General features: G+C 47.6%; 4 protein-coding genes across 4 annotated transcripts; 3 read left to right on the plus strand and 1 right to left on the minus strand.

Annotated features, from left to right (window-relative positions):
* Positions 1-1709: 1709 nt before the first annotated feature.
* On the plus strand, positions 1710-3314 carry FIESC28_09467 (uncharacterized protein; the record flags this gene model as incomplete). The annotated part of the gene is made up of 3 exons (XM_031163603.1): positions 1710-1789; positions 1844-2666; positions 2718-3314. The coding sequence occupies 3 exons, from the start codon at positions 1710-1712 to the stop codon at positions 3312-3314; spliced, it is 1500 nt and encodes a 499-aa protein (XP_031012340.1).
* A 1882-nt stretch (positions 3315-5196) lies between these two features.
* On the plus strand, positions 5197-6883 carry FIESC28_09468 (uncharacterized protein; the record flags this gene model as incomplete). The annotated part of the gene is made up of 7 exons (XM_031163604.1): positions 5197-5208; positions 5262-5285; positions 5348-5373; positions 5440-5481; positions 5544-5598; positions 5646-6436; positions 6490-6883. The coding sequence occupies 7 exons, from the start codon at positions 5197-5199 to the stop codon at positions 6881-6883; spliced, it is 1344 nt and encodes a 447-aa protein (XP_031012341.1).
* Positions 6884-7136: 253 nt separating this feature from the next.
* On the minus strand, positions 7137-9414 carry FIESC28_09469 (uncharacterized protein; the record flags this gene model as incomplete). The annotated part of the gene is made up of 9 exons (XM_031163605.1): positions 7137-7357; positions 7409-7655; positions 7702-7797; positions 7848-8166; positions 8225-8363; positions 8410-8479; positions 8535-8701; positions 8759-8918; positions 8968-9414. 9 exons carry the CDS (start codon positions 9412-9414, stop codon positions 7137-7139), a joined length of 1866 nt encoding a protein of 621 aa, XP_031012342.1.
* A 3062-nt stretch (positions 9415-12476) lies between these two features.
* On the plus strand, positions 12477-13246 carry FIESC28_09470 (uncharacterized protein; the record flags this gene model as incomplete). Its single annotated transcript, XM_031163606.1, has 2 exons — positions 12477-12801; positions 12858-13246. The coding sequence occupies 2 exons, from the start codon at positions 12477-12479 to the stop codon at positions 13244-13246; spliced, it is 714 nt and encodes a 237-aa protein (XP_031012343.1).
* Positions 13247-13593: the final 347 nt, after the last annotated feature.

Raw genomic sequence — 13593 nt, forward strand, 5'->3', positions numbered from 1 at the left:
CTAGTCATAATTTTCTCAGAGCTGGGAGATGAACACATCTGAGATTTAATGGCTTCTGACTCTTAATCTCATGCTGCTACATAACGAGAAGGTCTCACAAAGTATCTCTACCCCTGCAGCAGTTGTTGAAATTATAATCAAGAGTCCGGTGACCGATGTTGGAGGCATGGCTCGCAGCCCTCACTAAATAATGGCTCAAGCCTCCCGTGTAAGTAAGATGAGTTTTGACAAGGTAGATACAGCAATAAGTAATGCTTACTCCCCGAAACCCGAGATTAAGACCTTCCAGTAGGATTCCACTCCAGCACAGCTGAGCACGCTTGACTGAACTGATATGTTGTGTTCCCCCAGATATTGCTACAACCTCAAGTAGACTGGTCCATGTGTATCAGTCAGGGTACACAATAATTATAAAGTGTTTACCTAAGCCTGTCCTGATGAGATAATCATGTAATTGAGGACATTACTCGGAGAGTGTTGTCGGATCAGAGGTGCCGGGCTTGGTGCCCTGTCGGATGGAAATCGGTCTTACTGTCTTACGTTTCTTGTCTCCGCCTGGAATAATACATAGGATTCTCGATATTATTCTGAGTGATCATAGCGAGTGGGACTGTCGGGGTCTGACATGGGCTTGTCAAAATGTAAGGAACAGTAAGCACATGGGTAGAAGTATTAGAAATCCATGCATGATGCACAACCAAGAGCCAATCGGAGATAAGAACGAAAGTCTCTCAAATACGGAGTAAATCAGCTTCGATTGGACGAGTTCACGACTTTTGTGCGATACACTGACTTGAGGTTAGTATCGGTGGTGGTTTTGTTGACGTATCGGAAGTAATGGAGATGGAATAAACTTTGGCTAATGCTCTTCAACTTTCCAGGTACAAATCAAGGTTTTACTACAAAGTACATTATTTGGCATAGGCTTTAAGCATGCTGTATAAAGCCCTGGCATAACCTGCTCCTGTAGGTCCGGGTAAGATGGAAGAAATCCTGGGTTTTGTGGCTTGCAATAAGACACCACTACGTCAATCACCGTAAGCAATTACTACGTAGCATACATGACTCGTGCGCATTACAAACCTTAATAAGGAAGCCACAGGTAAGATTTTGTCCGAGCGAGTGTCTATCATAGAGCAAATAATACCATGATATCACTGGGCTAATGCAAGTCAAGTGCCGTAGTCCCGTCGGTTCCTAGCGCCAAGCGATTGTCCGGGCCGTGCTGATGGGTCCCGGAATGGCATCAAACCAATAAATCATCAACCATTAACAAAAAGCCTGGTATTCATCACGACAACCCGAAGTCCGAGAACCTTGGAAATACAGGCTTATTCATTCTAGGGTGACACAGAATTGGCCGAACTTTTGTAACGTCCAGGGCAATGAGGCTGAGCATCGGCTTGCGGCACACAGCACCATGACTATCTGCCGGTCGATCACAATGGCCGGATCGGTGATTCGTGCATAATCGGTAGCGAATTCGGCACCGAAATATCCAACGACGTTCCGAAACCTGTGGATCAGCTTGGAGCCGTTGAACCGTTCAACATCGTCGACGGTATTCCGAAATGTATAAGAAGCAGCTTGTTGGAATGCCATTTCCTTCTTTCTTCCGTGTCATCAACTACCCTCATCAAGCACAGAGAATCTAGAAACAGCTGGGAATCCCTTCTTGTTTACTCTTTGATTTCAAACCAGTCTCCATCATGACTCTTCGTAACGCTTTGTTCCGAGCCGTCTTGGCCTCACTTCCTATCTCTGGAGCTCTGGCCCTCCCTGCTCCCCAGTGAGTTGTTATCCTTCCTCAGTCACCAGAAGACAAACTAACTTGGACAAACAGAATGGGAAACTATGGCGAAAACACAGGGCCTGTAGGCGGAGTCGACCCTCCTACTCCTACTGTCACTTCAACAAGCGGCTCACTGTACGGTGACTCCAGCTTACTAGGTGGCAACGCTCCTCTCCCAGACCCCGATAAGTCCGACTCAGCCGTCGTCAAGAACCCCAAGTTTGTCAACGGTCAAGATGCAGATGCCAAGCTCGGTCTGTACCTCGACTTTGATGATGTTGACGTCCCCCAGCCCATGCGCGGCGGACTAGGCGCCACTGATCCTGGCCCTCGCACCTATGAGTACGAGAAGCTTAACCCCGACCTCTATGCTCCTCCTGGCACAGACTCTGGCGACGTCCCCAACGCCATGTGGCCTCTCGGTCTTTCTCACAACCGTCTAGGAAGTGAGAAGGGCGCCGGTTGGGCACGACAGCAGAACGTTGATGTTCTCCCCGCTGCCACCGCCATGGCTGGTGTTGACATGCGTCTCGCTCCTAATGCTTACCGTGAGCTTCACTGGCACACCTCAGCTGAGTGGTCTCTGATCACCAAGGGTTGCGTTCGAGTTGCTGCTATGAACGAGGATGGCAAGAGCTTCATCGACGATGTTTGCGCCGGCGATGTTTGGTTCTTCCCTCCTGGTGTTCCCCACAGTCTTCAAGCCCTTGATCAGGGTGTTGAGTTCCTGCTGGTTTTCAACGATGGTGAATTCTCTGAGGATGAGACTTTCTTGGTTTCCGAGACCTTCCTTCGAAACCCTGTTTCAGTTCTGGCCAAGAACTTCAAGACAGACACTTCTGCCTTTGACAAGATCCCCAAGGACCAGCTTTACGTGAGTTTATTCCCCTACTCGAATCTCGTAGACTTTAGCTAATGAGTTTAGATCTTCAACGGAACGCCTGCGCCCAAGGATATCGAGAAGCAGAATATGACGGGCCCTGCTGGTGTCCTGTCTGGCAACGACTCATACACCTACCACTGGTCTCAGCAGAAGCCACACACCGTCCCCGGCGGTTCCGTCAAGATCCTCGATCCTACCACCTTCCCCATCGCCAAGGACTTCTCCGCCGCTCTCGTCGTCGTCCAGCCCGGCGCCGTCCGTGAAATCCACTGGCACACCACCTCCGACGAATGGAGTTACTTCCTCCAAGGCAGTGGCCGAGTCACCGTCTTCAAGGCCCCCGAGTCCGCTCGTACCTTTGACTTCACTGCCGGGGGTGTAGGCTACATTCCCGCCGCTAACAGTCATTATGTCGAGAACACTGGTGATGTTGATCTGATTTTCCTCGAGGTTCTTCAGGCACCCAAGTTCTCGGATATCTCTGTGGCTCAGTGGCTGGCTTTGACTCCTAAGCAGGTTGTCAAGGACCACTTGCATGTCTCGGATGAGTTCTTGGACTCTTTGCCTAAGGAGAAGCAGATCATTGTTCCTGGAAACACGAACATGACTGCCCTTGCGGGTGGCGATGAGGAAGTCTAAGGAGATTTGGACATGTTTGAGGAGGATCTTAGATTTTGAGAAACACTTTTGTTCCATCTAGCGAGTTTGTGTATATATTTTAAGACAGCCTTTCCACTACTTTAGCAAATAACTATAGCAACCTAACATAATATCGAATGATCGTCTGCACGCGTTTTTGCTCGTTTCGTGCCCAAGTCGAATATTTATGCCCGGACAGTTGAATCCCTGATGAGGGCAGGACGCATGTCGTTTGTAGAGTGCCAATGTCTTTTTGACTAATTCCACAGCATGGTCATGAAGATTCGCCTACGTCTCCCAATTCTGCTTCAAGATACAGCTCTCGGTTTGTGCGTCATAGTAAGACTTGTTGATTTGAATATTCTGCACGTTGCTGAGGGGATCCAAGCCTATCCGTATTAAAAACGGTCTAGTATATCACAGAGGAGTATCACGAAAGTAATACACCATCTGGAAAGGTGTTGAACTGGATATAGTGTCAAGTCCTATGGTGTGGTTGAGGTAGCCATGCGAAGATGGTCTTACCCTACACCGATCCAGGAAGAGGCGATGATACTTTAGCTGCACGCAGGTCTCACCTGTCAACTGTCATGTTTCCCACCAGTCGGCATGATTCCATGGTCAATTGTTCGACATTGCATGTGAAATCAGAAAGAAGAAGTATCTATCGAATACTTGATTGTTGCTTCGCCTTGGTAGGGCGCATCAACCTTTGTCCTCCAATTGACTTACGAGGCTGTGAGTTAGGTTATGGCTAATCGCATATATCAGACCGCTGTTTGACTAGAGCAAGATTAAACGGGAAGCTATCGTGAGCGATAAGGTCTTATCCCGTAGTCTGAGCTTCTGGTGATCATGACGCTTGTCCAAGACATTCCGATATAGCGGTGAGGGGAAGACTTTTGATATTTTCTTGCTGAGTCATCAGGTGCGATGGCGGTCATTTGATAGTGCGATGAATGTCTAGAAACTTGCATTTTAGATTTTGGAAATTGAGGAACAGAGACTTCAAGAGCTGGTGATGCTCGTCTAGAATTTGTTAATGTTGAAGATTGGAGGTCAAAGACAACGCTCTGACAGGGGACGTCGTTAGCGCTGTCGATGAAGCCACCTCACCTCACCCAATTGGTACCTTGGCGCCAACAGATCTCAGGGAAAAGAGGATTTGACATGGGCCAAGTGCAAAGTCACACAAGTCACCTAATTTGCCACAAAAAGGAGAAGCGAGATAACATATTGAATTGCAACAACAAGCAAGCATGGAGTCAACAGGACGGCATAGAGTATCCGTACAGAGCACGAAAAGTATGTCACACTCGAAAAACAACAAGTTTCAGTTATTTGGTAGCCTACAAAACAAACAAACGCCCACCTATAGCTAGCAACCATAGCTGTAGCTACCCCATCAAAAAAGTTGATATCCACATAATCGATTGGCAGACAATTAAACACGAGCTGTTCATCACCCCCTGCCTCGCTCTAGACTAATCTCTTGCCCGCTGTAAGACCCAGGAGCCCATAGCAACCTGCGGTACAGCAGTCAAAGGGAAATGAAATTGCCAAAATATTCATCTATCCGACAGTCTAGCTAAGGAGAAGGAGGTCCCCTCAAAAAAACAAACCTGCCCCAATTAAATCAACATAATCAGACCACTAATAGTCGTCCATTCCCCTACCGCCTTCTTTTTTTCTTCCCCCCTCCCCTCCTTCCCCAGGCATCGGAATTCTCAATCATTTTAATTTTAGGCACCATTTTTTGCGTGTCTACCTTAAATAAAGGAGACCTTGACTTTTCTGCCTCCGACCTCACCCTCACGACCAGACCAAGACCAATCTTGAGATACCCCCCTCCTCCCTTCCAGACACCACCCAGTTAATCAAGATGCGTGAGATTGTAAGATTCTCGATTCCGTGCCATTGACTCCCGAGCTAACTCTGTTTTTCCAGGTCCACGTCCAGGTCGGCCAATGTGTAAGGCTTACCCACCAAAAAACTGTTTTGAGGGAAATGTGTTGAGTTGATGATTTCTGCAGGGCAACCAAGTCGGTTCCAGCTTCTGGTAGGTGTTTTAAAGCTTGAATTAGCTTTTCAACGTTCAATTGAGCTTTCACTAACGTGTTTTCAGGAACACCGTCTCCAAGGAGCATGGCATTGATGGTAGCGGCGCGTAAGTCAACAACGTCACCGACTTTATGCCTCACCTTCATCTCATCTAACTTTTTGATAAAGCTACCACGGCACCACAGACCAGCAGCGAGAGCGCATCAACGTCTACTTCGCTGAGGTAAGCTAACCACAAACTCTTATGAGTTTGTTTACTAACGTATCCAGGGTGGCAACGACAAGTACGTCCCCCGTGCTGTTCTTGTGGATCTTGAGTCCGGTCCCCAGGATGCTATCCGCGCCGGCCCCATGGGCCAACTGTTCCGCCCCGACAACTTTGTCGCCGGTGAGGCCAGTGCCGGAAACAACTGGGCCAAGGGTCATTACACTGAGGGTGCCGAGCTCGTTGAGGAGGCTATCGACGTTGTCCGTCGTGAGGTCGAGAACTGTGACCATCTTCAGGGCTTCCAGCTCACTCACTCCCTGGGCGGTGGTACCGGTTCCGGTATGGGTACGCTTCTTCTGTCCAAGATTCGCGAGGAATTCCCCGATCGCATGATGGCCACCTTTTCCGTTATGCCCTCGCCCAAGGTTTCCGATACCGTTGTCGAACCTTACAACGCCACTTTGTCTCTGAACCAACTCGTTGAGAACTCCGACGAAACCTTCTGTATCGACAACGAGGCTCTGTACGATATCTACGAGAGGACCCTTAAGATCGCCGACCCCTCTTACGCCGATCTCAACTATCTGATTTCTACCGTCATGGCCGGTGTGACAACATGTTTCCGATTCCCCGGTCAGCTCAACTCCGATCTGCGCAAGTTGGCTGTTAACATGATTCCTTTCCCCCGACTTCACTTCTTCATGGTTGGATTTGCTCCTCTCACTGGTCGCAACATGAAGACCTTCCAACATCTTACTGTGCCCAGCCTGGCTCAGCAGATCTTCGACAACAAGAACATCATGGCCGCCGCCGATTTCCGAAACGGCCGATACCTTGCTTGTTCCGCTATCTTGTAAGTTTCAAAACTAACGAATTTCAAAAAGTGAAATACTGACGAGATTTCAGCCGCGGAAAGCTCTCCACCAAGGAGATCGAGGACCAGATGCTCAAGGTGCAAACCAAGAACTCCGAGTACTTTGTCGACTGGATCCCCAACAACGTTCAAACTTCCGTCTGTTCCGTGCCTCCCCGAGGCCTCGACATGTCCGCCACCTTCGTCGGTAACTCTACCGCCGTTCAGGAGATCTTCAAGCGTGTCGACGACCAGTTCTCAGCCATGTTCCGACGCAAGGCTTTCTTGCATTGGTACACAAGCGAGGGTATGGACGAGATGGAATTCACCGAGGCCCAGTCCAACTTGCACGACTTGGTTTCCGAGTACCAGCAATACCAAGACGCCGACATCGACGATGAGGCTGAGGAATACGAGGAGGGCGAGCCTGAGGAGTACGAGGGTTGAATATTGGTTGGGAACGCTGATTAACATCATGACCATTTGGTTTATATCCTCATTACCCCAAAATGCTTGTCATCCCATTCTTGGTTATACACACATTTAAAACAGAAATTGGTTCACCAGGCTTAAAATTGGCCATATTAATAACAGGCGTGTTTTTAGAGCACGATTTCTAAAGATTGTCTTTCCAAAAGTCTTATGACTTTTATTCTCCAGATATCTGTTTCCCAAAGCTGATCTTGTAATGAATACCCTATTACTTATGCTCAACATACATTTTGTCCAAGCCGGTAACATTCCATACGCCAGTCTCCGTGTCGAGTGTGATATTCGTGTGGACAATCTCTCCGTAGCGAAGTGCTCCGGACTCGGCACGACCGCCGGCAACAGGCCGCTTCAAATGGTTTTCGCCAGAGACGACAGTAAAGTTCGCCAAGGGGATATCAAAGGAGTTGCGCGTGGCCACAGAAGGGGAGCCTAGAGGTATTGGTAAGCCAGTGAAGTGAATGTACCAGGTTTAAAACTCACCATAGAATCGAGACGAAACCTGCTCCGCGTTGACATCCAGAATGAAGTATCCACGGTAGTATCCCTCTTGCCACTGCAACTCGGGGTTCTTTTCAATTCTAGATCGAGCGGCATCTCCAGCTGCGGGTTCGATAGGGCCATCGATGCCATTAGAGCTGACAGCAGTTCCAGCAAATTCAACACCAATGCTTCCAGCGCCTGTTTTGTTATCGTAGTCTTTGGTTCCTAACCAAACGAGGTCGGACACCTGGAACAGATCAGCGGACTGTAATCAATACCATCAGGAGACTTACCCAGTTCTGATGGCTGTCTCCCGCGAGAAAGACGTTGTTGCTAATGTCATTGCTGTACAGATGCTCGAGAGTCCTGTTTCGGTTGGCGACATAGCCCTGATAAGTTAGTTATGAAGCAATAGCAGACGGTCTGTTTCGGAACCCACACTCCAATTATCTCCTGACAATATCTCACCGGAACCATAATTCTCGGTTATTCTAGAGAAGATAATTTGGTTGCCAATGATTCGCCAAGCAGCACCTCGGTCTTTGGACTCGCTCAGAGATTTGTAGAACCAGTTCTCTTGACGACTTCCCATGAGAGTTCGGCTAGGATCATCTCTGATCATGTCAATATATCCATCATTCCAGTCAAGTGAGGTGATACTGCGGTCGTAGTTTCTTGTATCGAGGATGATGAGATCAAGAAGCTTTCCCATCTTGAAAGACCTCCATACTCGGAGACCATCGTCCATGTCAGTCTGGCTAGTTGGATCGTTAGCAAATCCATTCGCTTTTCAAGTTGTGACTTTATAAAACATACCGAATGGGCATCCACTCGAAATAAGCTCGTACAGCGTTGACCTTTCGGGAATCGACAGAGACTTTTCCCTTTTTATTAAAAGAGTCCTCAGTATTGTTAAGACCGGAGAACCCGTCTCGGTATCCGTTGTTGGCAAACTCTGTAATCAAATTAGATTGATTCTCTCGTCAGGCTCCATAACGTACCGTGGTCGTCCCAAGTTGGGATCCAAGCGAAGTCTTTAGACAAAAGCTGAAGATCTGGATCGGTGCGGTACTATACTGTGCGTTAGAGATCGATGTTGATGAGTTTCAGTCTCAATGAATCGTACCTGTCCGTGGCGCGTTCGGTAGTCGTGTAGTGTAAAGATTTCATCCGAGGGCTGACTAGCTCTGTCGCCATCAGCCCCATATTCGTAGATATAATCTCCCAAGTGAATGACATAGTCATGTTCATCCTTTCTAGCCGCATTTCCATAAGCATTGAAGTAACCGTTGGCTTGGCTGGTCAGCGAATTTCAAATAAATTTCTACTCAGGCGAAAAGTGCTACTCACGATAGTTACTGCAAGAAAAAACCGCAAAGCTCAACTCGGAAACGTCATCATCTGCTGTGGGAGCAGTCTTGGTACGGCCGACAGGGCTTTTTCTCTCGGAATCACATATAGAAAATTGATAGCTGTATTCCGTTAGAGGTTTCAAGCCTTCAGCTTCAACCTGGGAGATTGTCAGTAACGCTCAACTGATCAATGTTGAGGGACCTTACCTTAATAGTATAATCGATATCAGATGTTGTATAGGCTCGGCCACTGGACACCACTTTCTCGCCATCAGAAGGCTTGACCTCCCAGTCCACACAAATGGGATGGGAGTCGGCCTTGATGTATTTTTCAGTCTCGTGGCTGTAGAGTCCAGCGGTGCCATCCACGGTCTTGTTGCTTGGGTCGGACTTAAGAGACGGAGCAACGCGGGTCCATAGGATGACGCTCTCGGGCCAGGGATCTCCAGAAGCGACGCCGTGGGTGAAGTTAAGCTGAGATGCTTCGTAGGGAGTATTGCCGCGCTTCATGGAACGGCGCTTGACCAGAGGAACATCGATACCAAGTCGAGCATGACGACGAGACGGACTGGCATAGTTCAAGTTGCCATCAAACTCAGCTGTTACAGCTGTAGCCAGAAGGCCACATGCGTAAAGTACTGCTGCAGTCTTCATATTGAGTATGCTGAAACCGCTGATGAGAAGATGTTGAAACCGTTTAAGTATCCGTCTCGTCTCGACTCGCTTTTAAAGCTGAACGATAACCATCTATGCCCCGCGCCGGTTAGCATGCAAACTCCCATAGAGAAAATTCTCAACAGCCAACAAACGTACCAAGGTCAGACACGTTCCATGCGGTCTATTGCATCACCGTTGGTGTTCCCCGGTCGTGCACCCTTGTGCAACTGGGCCCTGGCATGGGCGGTAACAAGAAAGGTAGAGATGTGACGGTCTCAGTGACCAGTGGGAGAAACAAGAATTGTCATCATCGAATCTTGTTGTCGGTAGTGATCCACGTGCTTGTTCGGAAGTTTTCATGATCGAGAAGGTGCAAGTAGCACCGTGGTGGTGTTCGAAACGCTCATTGGCTGTTTTGACTATCGCTGATAGTAAATGGCAGTAGTTATCGCGATCGAAAGTGGGGGCGTCCAACACTCAACAACCATCAACTATCGATGTGACGTAGATCGTCATTTCTCCGATAACTTATCAAGACATCCTTGGAACTGCCCGCTCTACCTTCCTTTGCTCTCACCTTCCCGAAGAAGGCAGTCTAAAGGACGGCCGTCTATGGCATCGAGTGTTTTATGTCCAGGAAGCTATTACGACCTTCGATGCTGAGTTTGACAAATTGTACTGCTTGGCATCTCACAAAGAAATGGACCAAAAGTTGATCACACAAACCACTCAGATTTCACAAGCATTAAGGCCCTTTTTGTGTTGCCGCATTGACCCTTGTGTGAGTGCAACCGGCGTCGATGTTACTCGGAAATATATCCTAACTAAGAAAATACGCAGAGGCGAAGCTAGGGAACTTTCCGAGATACTGAGATCTATCCCTGTCTAAAGACTGTTTAACCTGGCCGCCCGTCTGTAAAACCCGTATACTGATTCCGTTTGATTGAAACGCAGAAGCAAGCCCAAGCTGCTGAACCACTGGCTTGGTAGTGATCGAGTTTCGGACGGGAAGAAACAGCCTTGATCTTGTTGAAGGAAGACTGTGCTGAGGATTTTGCGATAGAATGGCTCTTCATCCGGTCAAAACTTAGGCGGCCTGGGTTATCGTAACAGTGACCAATGCGCCAACACTCATAGCGTAGAATGGACTTGAATCCGGTTCGGTACTTAAGTAGTCTGTAAGACAGGTTAGTAAACAGTAGTAGTGACTGAGTATGTCTTGGCCAGCTTGCGGATACGGTATCAAAGCTCATCTCGGCGGACTACTTGCGCGTAAACTCGACAAAGAGACAAGAGTTGTTTCAAAAACGCCTCTATCGTGAAAAGGCCCAATGAATCAGTAGTAGTCGTGTAGACAGAAGAATTGATCTCATTGAACAGGGCACCGCGTTGTCTCAAAGATAAATTCGATATCGAGCAAATCTATGACAGAAGCTAGATTCTAGTTTTGAAAGCTATTCAGAAGTGCACTTAACTTTGCTCTTGTTTTGTTCCGGTAAAAGACTCAAACCAGCTTCTTTCGTGATACTATCTCGGCATCCTGACGTATCGAGGTACGATAGATGAGACATCGTCCCTACCGAAGCTTCTGTCGTCGTTGCGTTTGACGCGGAAAGTATGCTTCGTGTCGTTGTTCAATGTTGTATCTCCTAGATGAGAATCGGGGTGTCTTGAATGGTTGGACCAGCTCTGGCTGCACTTCTTGGTTGGGCTGAACTTCAACCTTTCGGGCTACAACTTCTTCGTCTCAGGACTGAATTAAAGAGACGGATCTGGCATCAGGTCATCTAGATGGTAGAGGTAGTAACTGGGCGGGCGGATGAGAACATTTGGAGGGATGTGTTGTAGCGCGAGAGCGAGCTCTGATAAGTGTTTTCGTTGGAATTCTCGAGTCCTGTACAATAACATCATTAATGAATCTTCTTCCAAAATAGTATGTGTCTGCACATCTTGTAATTGGTACTCAGCCTACTGAAGAAAATCTTGCTCTTGTTGTTGGATCTTTGTTGATGGTGCATTGGGTTGTGACATCAACAAGATGTAGAACAAAGAAAGACGTAAGTTCGTATCTTCGAAAGAAACCAGCACAGGTTGAATCAGTCCCTATGAGCATCGTATTAGAAAGTAAAGAGCACTCTTAGCTTGCTGTACATAGTTAACAATTCCAGTATAACAATCATATATTACTTAAGAAAAGATCTGCCGGCTGGCAAACTGATGGGTTTCCATTAGTAGGTTGTCAGGCTCCAGCCGAGCAGTGCTCTCCCCTTGTGTCACAAAGAACGCTCGACTAGTTGCCCGGCTGTCTAATTTTCTTTTATTTTCTTTGTGAATCACTGCCCACGGTTTCTAACTACCCATAATTCCATTCTCTATCTTCCTGAAGTTCCATCTTCTTCAACTATCACTCTCTTAGGTGTCCACATTCCTCACTTTCCATCTTGTTCGAGTATCCTTTTCCTCAAGTACAATCCCACTAAACTACCACCTTTTTCAATCATCATTTCCATAATGTCCATTCGCAGCAGGACCAAGGCGTTCGTCAAGCGGACAGACCGAAAAATCAAACGTCGAGTAGAGACGGCCAAATACACGGCAATAGTGATCATTCTCTATCTCGCCGGCGAGCTGTAGATCTTTACGACGCAGCCACTCAGAGAGGTCATACGGGGGCCCGTAAATCCCATTACCAGGCTTGTTTGGGGAAAGTTGCCAGGGCCCGAAAGCTTAACGACACCATTTTTGACCAGGATCAGGGTTCTCAGCTCACTCACGCATTTATTTAAGTTGAGGGGCTTCACTAATCTCTGTACCTTACTGTTGAGCTTATGCGTCGCGCTTTTCGTTTCATCACCAGTCGGGATCTTCATAATCGCCTCAACCTGCTGAGAGTTGAGGAACATCGGACGGTAAGTGATTCACGGTATTTCATCAACACATCAATCGGAGTAAGTGACTGACTGATTTCTCAGACTTTACAAAGGCGATATACGCCTATTCTGTCTTTCCATACGCGCAATTTTGTTCACCTCCATCAACGTGTTTATCATTTGCGCAAGATGGAGTCTTCCAAGCCATCTATCAAGATCGTTCGCATCGGCTCCCTTGAAGAAGTCTACGAGCTCATCGATCTTGCCTGCGATTCTTTTGCCGACGACCTTCTTTATTCACTCATTTTACCAACTCGCAAACAGAATCCTGAAGTCTTCCAGAAGACTTGGTCTTCCAATCTGCGCGAGGAATATGGGAAGAAAGGAGCTGTTATACTCGCTGCTCGCCGGGATGATGGCGGTGAGAGAAGCGAGTTTGTGGGATTCGCAGTATGGGTTCGTTACGGAACGAGCTATCTTGCGCAAAGCTGGCAAGGAGATACTTGGGACAAGCGTAAGCAGTTGTTGAGATTTGATGCTTGAGACAAGTACTAATGAACTCCCTGACAGAGCTTATGAGAATCAAGACCACATGGGAGCATTTGTATGAAACCTACATCAGCAGACCGGACCCAAACCTTGTGAACACAGAAGCTCTTAACGACTTGCTCGCGGGAGCTGGAGTAGCTGAGAAGCTCTACCCTAAGGAACGATGGGGCTTAACTTGGTTGGGTGTTTCTTCCAAGTGCCAGGGAGCTGGCGTTGGACGACGTCTCGCACAATGGGGTATCGACCGCTCTGAGGAGGAAGGAGTCCCCGCGGGACTGGTTTCTAGTACACCAGGTCTGCCGCTCTACGAGAAGCTGGGGTTTAGGGTAATCGGTCGATCTGTCTACGATAGAGAGGGAAACTCAATGCCCGTAATGCTCCGGGAAGTGGAAAAGAGGAGAACGATCTAGGAAAGACAGAGTAGTTGTTTCTATATAGCCTCTATACTACTAGGTATCCCTCTGAAATCCTATTGTCTTATAGATTCCATGTGACCTTTGAATGTCCTTCTCTTGAGCGCTAACCTGGGGTCAAGGGCACTGCCAGGGCCATAACGTCAAATTCTAGATTTACTGTTGGAAGAGAGGAAATGTTTTAGATAATCAGCGTTTGAGAATCTATATATGATATATACAGTATAAGTTTCAAGGACCCAAGATCTATGCCGAGACCTATATCAATGACGTCTTTGAGTCTCTTTAAATTCAGTCTAAATACAGTCCTAACCTTGTATATATCAATTGTCAGAGGTGAAATT

This window comes from Fusarium coffeatum, assembly GCF_003316985.1.
Source record: "Fusarium coffeatum strain FIESC_28 chromosome Unknown BRIP53273_contig_242, whole genome shotgun sequence".
Classification (NCBI taxonomy): domain Eukaryota; kingdom Fungi; phylum Ascomycota; class Sordariomycetes; order Hypocreales; family Nectriaceae; genus Fusarium; species Fusarium coffeatum.